Source organism: Hipposideros armiger, unplaced genomic scaffold (assembly GCF_001890085.2).
Source record: "Hipposideros armiger isolate ML-2016 unplaced genomic scaffold, ASM189008v1 scaffold_303, whole genome shotgun sequence".
In the NCBI taxonomy this organism is placed as follows: Eukaryota; Metazoa; Chordata; class Mammalia; order Chiroptera; family Hipposideridae; genus Hipposideros; species Hipposideros armiger.
This window is the reverse complement of record NW_017731653.1, coordinates 1,276,395-1,284,341: the sequence shown is the minus strand read 5'-3', so window position 1 is coordinate 1,284,341 and position 7,947 is coordinate 1,276,395. Positions and strand designations below refer to the sequence as shown.

General features: G+C 54.0%; 1 protein-coding gene across 1 annotated transcript; it reads right to left on the bottom strand.

Moving 5' to 3' along the window:
* Positions 1-4,605: 4,605 nt before the first annotated feature.
* HOXC12 (homeobox C12) lies at positions 4,606-6,293 on the bottom strand. The gene is made up of 2 exons (XM_019659690.1): positions 5,623-6,293; positions 4,606-4,882 (listed from the first exon to the last, which is right to left on the bottom strand). The coding sequence occupies exons 1-2, from the start codon at positions 6,230-6,232 to the stop codon at positions 4,644-4,646; spliced, it is 849 nt and encodes a 282-aa protein (XP_019515235.1). The 5' UTR covers positions 6,233-6,293; the 3' UTR covers positions 4,606-4,643.
* Positions 6,294-7,947: the final 1,654 nt, after the last annotated feature.

The following is a 7,947-nucleotide window of genomic DNA, read 5'->3' as shown; positions in this document are numbered from 1 at the left end:
TGAACAGAGAGCGTGAGCCCGGCGCCGGCTGCAGCCCTGCGGGACGGCCAGGGGCAACGGGCTCCGGCCGCACGCTTTGCCGCGGAAAACCGGTAACACGGTCTCGACAAAGAGACACCAAAGGGCGGCTGCTCCAGCCTAATGCTCTGGCATATACGCCGCTGAGGGATCTGGGGCCTGAAACCTATCTTGCGCTGAATAACACCGGAACCATCGGCGCCTCCATGTGCCCGCCACGCAGAGAGGATTGGGGGCTTTGGGGTGCGTTCCCCGCGCGGGCCCGGGGCCTAAGAACCGCTCCTTCTTTCCTAGTAATGGCGGGGAGGACGGGCAGGGGCTCTGGCCTGTCCGGAACCCAAAGTCGGGGTGGGGGGAAGGGGAGTTGCTTTGTTCACAGATCGGGACTCCGCGGTCCATGCCCCTGGCTCTGGGCCTGAGCCATCTATCGTGCCGGGGTTTCGGCTTCATTAGCATCCAACAGAACCCGGGCTGCCTGGCCCATCTCCCGCTGGCTGCATAATGGTTTTAAATACCCTAGCTACGTTTATGCAGGTCAGAGTGGAGTAGAACTGGGTGGATGATCTGGGCCAAATTACTCAACTCATTTGGATGGTATAAGCATACAAATACACAACAGTGGAATTGTTTTCTACCTGAATTGTCCAGATAATTCTCCTCTTTTCTTGCTCCTCAAAACCCAGTTGGAGACACAGGATGGTTTGTCTTAAAGCCAGTGGAGTAAATTGTATTTTCAGGGCTTAAACCACACATATAGTTGCAAAATAGATAAATATGTGCAATCCTTGCCCAGATCCTGAGCTCAGTCGTTCCTTAAGTATTTGGATTGCAGCTTAACTATGAACTACTCTTTGACCAGGAGACCCAAGGACTTGTTTTTCAGCCATTGGGAAGAGGCTATAGTGTCTTTCCTTCTCTGACAGCTTCCCCAGTTATTGAGCCTCAGGGCCTGCGTAAACAACACCCACCAACCTTCTCTCAGATCTGCAGTGTCTCTGGGAATAAATCAAGGGAATAAATTAAGGGCCAGTTATTCCTAACCTCCCTAAATTCCTTCCTTCCTTTTTAGCCAGAAATGCCCTCACTGTTAACTCTTCCAGTATAAATATTTCTTAAAAAGAGGGTAGTCTCTTGCCTGGATTCATTAGGATTCAGATCCGCCCCCCTTATCCAGACCCAGGCGCAGTCACCCAGTCTCTCCCCCAGCTCATGGCTGCCAGAAGCTATCCAGTCGCCAGCCTCACCCACACTCTGTGGGGCCTTTGTATGAGTACCCCCAAAGCTTGAGATCTCCTTCCTGCCTGAATCCTTCAGCTACACAAGACAGCTGAGGGTTGGGGGTAAAAGGAAAATAGGATTTGATTTAAATTTGCTAGGTTTTCTAGTTGCAGGAGTAAGGAAAGGAAGGGAGAAAGAAAGTTTTCAGGACATGAGGCATGGCTTGGAGGATGGGCTCAGTGGGGGCCCCTGCTGTTCCAGAGAAGACCCAGGTGGGTGGAGGGGGAATTTGGAGGAGACTCCATGATTGGAGCCAGGCTGTGAGGAAGAAACTCTGACCAGAGGACCAAGGGTGAAGGCAGAGGGAGGGCATCCAGCCCAGAAAGAAGGGGTGAGGTGGAGGTGCAGAGAGCTCATGGGCTTAGCTGGAACCCAGACTCTGGCCTGGACCTGGGCCTGTCTCTGGCATGACCAAGAGGGAGGTCACTGGCTGAGAGAGATGGAGCCTATTTCACCAGCTTCAAGGGTTATTTAGTCCCCTGTCCACTTTTGTTACAGTGCATTAAATGTGTTCTCAGAGGGAAGCCATGGAGTTGGGACCATGGGGTTGAAGTGTGGACCCACCAACACCTGCCTCATATTCCGGGGCACTCTCATCATCCCAGCTCCAAGTTGGCTTGCACCCCTACTCTGGCTTTGCTTCTTGGAGATCCTGCAGTTCAGACTTCCTTTTTCTGGCTCTGAAGGTGGTTTCAGCCTCTTCTGGGTTGCCCACATTATTTTTATAGTCCCATGACTTCTCAGACATTCCTCTCCTCCCCCCAATCTACCATCCCCCAGTTTTCTCTCTACTAGTGATTGCTTGGGACTGGAGATGGCAGCTCATCAACAGATCTTGGTTGCGTGTATATTTTTGTTGCCGCTGCAACGGCTCTTCCTTTATTATTATACATTTATTATTTACCTGAGCTGGAGAAAATAAAATGAGAAACAGCTAGGAGACTTGGGATCCCATTCTTTCCAGGAAGAGAAGATGATATGTGGGGACCCAATTAAATTTTTTTCTCGAAAAAATCACATCATCATACAGTCATGTTTTAATTATTATTATTAATGTTAATATAATGAAGCAACTCTGTACAAGGACTATATAAAGGGAAAACGTGCTAAAGGCAAACGTTTGAATAGGCGGGCACGCTACAGAGAGCTGGGGCGGGAGGAAGGGGAGGGCATCTATCCACAGGGACTACACAAGGTACTAGCAACAGACACAGAGAACAGGACACAGATTGACAAAGAAGCTCACAGAAGTCAGGTTTAAAGCGATGGGGAGAGTATATTGCATATCCAGTCCCCCCATCCGTTTTGGAATGTTCTGGTCTCTCTTCTCAGTTAGGTTGTGGGAGTTAGGCTGGAGTGGTGCAGCTCAAATCCATGAAGTCACAGGAGGGGCTGCGTGAAAGGGTACATGGGTGACCAGGCAAAGGAGGGAGTGCCTCATTCCTGAGCCAGACCACAGGGAAGTGTATAGTCAGCTGAAATGTTGGTGATTTCTGCAAACTCTTACATAAGTGAGAAAAGTTTACGTGGGTGGGGGTGTGTCAGATGCCTAGTGGGTGATGGGTGCATGTGATTGTATGGCCACTCTGCAGGGCTGTATTTGGGAATATGAGGCTGCCTGCTTGCAAGTACAGTCAGGAGAGTGGGGTGGGTCCAGTAGTGTACTGGGCTCAGCTGTGCCTATATGTTTGTCTGCACCTCTGCACAATCCTGTACAGGGACTTGAAGCTGTGTGCTGGTGGGCGAGTGGGGGGCTCTGTGGATTGCCTTTCAAGGATGTGTTAGGGGAGATTCTCCCCAGGCAGGAAGAACTCCAAGATAACAGTCCCGTTCCATACTTTCCAGGCTGGGATAATTAACTCTCATCATCAGTCCCTTGCTCCTGGCAAGGGTGGGTCAGCAGATGGGAGGTTGGGGGACTCTTCCAGAGAGGGATAGAAACAGAACGTGGGAAGGCATGCAAGCTCCTTCACTGCTTCTCTCTCCTAAGCCAGCCTAGGATCTACTGGGCTGAGGCTGGTGCCTGAAGGGGGCTGTGAATAAAAGGCCCTTTGCTGGAGAAGCCACTCTCTGGCCTCCAACCCATTCTGGGGATGTACTCCTCCCTGTGCTCTGGTCCTTATACTCTTCAGCTCAAGGACTCCAGGATCCGGAGGTGGAAGCAGTGGATCCTGAGACAAAGAGCAATATTGAGGAGCGGGTGGAGTGGGGGTGAGTAAAAGAAAGGAGTTGGGTGGGGGGCTGTAGCGCCCCCTCCTTCATTGTCACCAGCCTGGGAAACACGGAGTGAGGGGAAGGGGCTCTGTGGCCGGTAGCCCCTTTAGGGGCGGATTCTCCTCCTGCCTCATAAATTATGCCAGTCCAGCCTCTGGCCGGCCGTGACCGTGAACGCCAGCGGGGAAGGGAGAATCAGCGGCGGTAGCCACGACTGCCAGACTCTCCCCGCCAATCAATGCTGCGCTTAGCAGCTCTTTCACAGCCTTTTGGGCTTCCTGGAAGGCTAGGTGGAGGACCCTGGGGTGGCTACTGTGTCTGCAGAGCTCTCAATTACTGGCTTGCAGCTTCTGGTTCTCAGCCCCATGGGAGGCAGGAAAAGCGGGTGGCAGCACACCTGTGTGCGAATGGGCCCTCAGAGGGCTCAGGCAAGGGCTGGGGACCAGGAGGCCAGACAGCCTGCCCTATGGGGGACATAAGGCTGATGACTGCCTTGTCTAACACCAGGTCTAAACGTCCAGGCCTAGAGGACCCAGATCCCTAGATGGCCCAGATGCCCTAGGACTTGGGCATTGCTTATCATTCTGTTCTTCTAAATCACACTTCCTTCTAGGTTCCTCCACTTCCTCCTGCCCTCCCAGAGCTACCCTGACCAGGACTGCCCCTCCTCTCAGCGTTTCCTAACTCCAACAACAGGGAGTTTTGGGAACCTTAGTTCCACTGTCCTCACTCTTGCCTACTCCTGCAGGCAGAAAGACTTAAGACCACAAAAGAAAAGTGGGGGGAGGGGCACCTGAGTCACCTCTTCTCCAGATCCTCAGGAGGAGGCCCAACGCCCCAGTCTTGTCTCAAACCAGCCCCTCCCCAGTGCCTCCACCTCCCCTGCCCCCTACCCCTGGCCTGCAGCTGTGGGCTTCTCTCCCTGGCTGAGTTCTTCCCTTCTTTCTGGGACCTGGCAGGGCCTGCGGAGGGTGTGTGGGAGGGAACCACGAACAAAACAGACAAGAGGACGTCCAGGGAGGGCTTGCCAGAGTCACCTGGCGTACTAAGCGGGGACTGTGTCCCAGGCAGCGCCCCCTTTTGCTCTCTGCCGGAGACAGGCTCAGTCTGGGGCTGGCGCCCTGTCTTGCCTTCTAAAAGAAGGAGAGAGCTTGCTCCCTCAACAGAAGTCTTTTCTTTTTCATTCTCCGGTTCTGAAACCAGATCTTGACTTGCTGGTCACTAAGATTCAAGCGGTCTGAGAGTTCCCTCCGACGCTGCCGTGTGATGAACTCGTTCACCAGAAACTCGCCCTCCAGCTCTGCCAGCTGCAACTTCGAATAGGGCTTGCGCTTCTTCCGTGAGCGGCTGTGGATCGGGTACCAGGGCGCGCCTGGGCGGAGATGAACCAGCAGGGTTGACCAGAGGACCAAGAGGTGACAAGCCCAGTGCCCTTGGTCCTTCCCCTGGCCCTTTTACCTTGGCCTAATGCCCAACCCCAAGTCCTTCCTCTCCCGTCTCCTCTCTTTTATGCAGACCCCCTTTCCACCAGTTCCCCATCTTTCTCTTTTCCCCCTTTCACTTCTTGCCTCCCCAATCCTACCGCCCACTGCAGTATCTCTGACCCTTCTATGTTCCTCTCCCTTCACTTCTCCCCAAACTTCTTCTCCTGGATATTCTGGCCCCTTCCTTTCACCTCCTACAGGATTGGATCCCTGATCAGTTAGAACAGAAAAGAGTGAGTGGTGAGAGTAAACCATGTTCACTTGCTTTTCTTAAAAGAAAAAAAAATGTGGGTAACGGGGGCCTGTGGGAAGGTGGAGGGAGGCCCTGGGAGAGCAGGGGCCAAGCTCTGGGTCTCCACCCCCCCAGGCCTGGAAGTCTCTGTCAGATCTGCCTTCTCCGGAGCTCCCTCCAGCCGCAGGCTGACCAAAAAGGGAATCTATCCGGTTATTTTATGGGGATATTTACATGTTTATAGGGCTCTCCCCCCACCCCACACTTCTTTTTAAAAGAAGCCTTCCTCACTACACATTCTGTCACTCCAGGTGGCCCTAGCTCCATCCTACTCTGCCCGCCCTGGCAAATTGTCCCGCCCAGAGTTAAGCCTCCAGAGTGGGCCGGGGTGCTTACCGCTGGCCGACAGCCCGCCGCTGGGGTTTAAAGGCGATACCAAGCTGCCAGGGTCGCCCGAGCCGGCGCCCTTATTGCCCTCGTTGAGCAGGGACGAACTGGAGTCGGATTCCAGGGACTGGCACGAGGGCGGGTCGTGCGGGGGTCCCGCGCCGCCGTCGCCACCGCCGCCGCCTGCCGCGTAGTCGTACTTGAACCCGAGCGCAGGCGGCCCCGACGGCTCCAGCGGCAGCAGCGCTGCCCCGGGCCCGACTCCTGGGCCCGGGTCCCTCCCGCGCTCCTCACGCTTCAGGCCCCCGCCGCCGCCCTCCGCGCACGGCTCGCGGTAGTAACCCTTGCTATCCTCCACGCGCGCCAGCTCGCATGTGCGGCCAAAGGGCGGGTTGAGCGACACTGGGCTGCCGAGATAGGGCTGCGGGTAGCCATTGCACGGCTCCGCCGACGGCCAGGGCAGCGAGCACACGTTGTCGCGGCGCGGGTAGGACAGCGAAGGCAGCCCGGGTAGCTGTGCCCCAGATGCGCGGAAGTTGGGGAAGTAAAAGGTGTCTCCCGTGTGGATGTTCACCAGCGGCCCCACAAACCCGGGATTCAGGAGATTATGCTCGCCCATTTCCGCGGGGCCCGACCGGCAGCTTCTACTTTATTGCTATCTGACATTAAACATAGTTAAACCTGCACCCGCCACCCATTGGCCGTCCAGCTCACGTGGGCGCCGCCGCCAGGGGATGGGTGGGGACAGCGAATCCCCCCACCCCACACACCAACTCCAACTTCCCCCTTCCCCAATCTTGGGGGGAGGGTGTGAAACACGGGGGCAGATTTATTCGCTGACTTATGTTTTTTCTTGGAAAAAATCATATAAAACCTAACGCAGAGATTGAGACAATCGCCCGACACGGGGCAAGAGGAAAAGAGCCGCCCCAAAAATACCCGCACATACACACTCCTGCACTCTGCACCCCCCAGATGTATTCTCGACAACAGCTGGCCGAGCACAGCCTGTCCCTCTTTAATTAGCTCCTTTATTAACTAAAACCGTTGGAATTTACAATATCTCCCCAATAAATTACTATTAGATATTGTGTCATATAAAGTTTACTGGCTATTTAAGGAGACGGATGAGCCCTTTGGCTCCGGGTTTATTTACAGTAGAGGCGAAGTAGGGGTAAGAGCAGGTTTTCTTGCCACTATCTCTCCTAGCCCTGTGGCTGCTGTGCTCCTTCTTCAGCTCTTTCTTCTCAGGAATTTGGGGTCCTCTCCTCCAGGAAGGAATCAGGGCGAATTATTAATGTGGGGTCCCCCCCCCAAGCTGGGAGCTACCCCAGCCTCACACCTCCACTCTACCATTAGAAGAGGGATGCAGGGAAAGACAGAAGAGGCAGAAAAAGGCGCCCAACTCGATGTGAACCTTTTGCCTGCTCTTGGAAATCTGGGGTCTCAGACTACTCTTTTCCGTGACTCTGTGGGTCAGAGGGGCTTCTGGGCCCTCAGCAGAGCTTGGTTGGCTTGGGAGACTCCTGATTCCCACTGGGGAGAAGGCACCCCCACCAACCCCGTGAACTGGCCCAGCCTGCCACTGAGACCATTAGACAGCAGCGACGAGGTCAATGGGTACTCTGGAAGTAAGGGCAAGAACCCCTGACAATTATTTTGTTGTGGGATTAAAATTACACTTATGTTGCTAACCTCAGCAGCTCCTTCCTAAGAAGGCTGAGAACTCAATGCTGGCCGTTAGCGAAACACACATCGACATTTGGAAACCACAATCCGATCTCAACTAAATCCACAGAACACAGCCACGCGGATTGAGAAACAAAACAAACCCCTTCAAAACTGGGTGTATTCTGTTGGCGTCTAGTAGACGAAATACTCGGATTTCTATGTGATTATTTCGGGCTCCTAGCCAATGCACGGTTTTGAGTAATATAAGGTGAGATAAATAGTTCATAAAACACCCAATGAGAAAACACCAGAAGATTTAGAGAAAATTAGGGAGACTGAGAGAGTCCGAGAGACTATGGTAGAAAGAAACCCATGTAGGTGAAAATTAAATGTATGAGTATGAACCGAAGCAGACCGAAGCAAAAAATTCTCATTTCCCCCTTTTTCGCTCTCCTCTGCAGGACATAGCGGAGAGAAACGCAGATTCTTTGAATTCCACAGCTCCCGGCGATTTCATATCCCAAACCGTAGCTACTCACTCGGACAGAATAAATGTGACCGCGCGGGCGTCGCCCTGCCTGGCGAAGCTCGCAGCTCAGCGCCCGCCCCTCGCCCGGCTTCTCTTTCTCCGCCCTGGCCCGCCAGGCTGCCTGGCTAGGTCCC

What these genes read in the sequence shown, in the direction of transcription:
- HOXC12 (XM_019659690.1), bottom strand. Translation starts at nt 6,232, where the DNA reads ATGGGCGAGCATAATCTCCTGAATCCCGGGTTTGTGGGGCCGCTGGTG. An exon ending in CGGCGGGCTGTCGGCCAGCG is followed by an intron (nt 4,883 to 5,622) that starts GTAAGCACCCCG and finishes ATCTCCGCCCAG; the next exon opens with GCGCGCCCTGGTACCCGATC.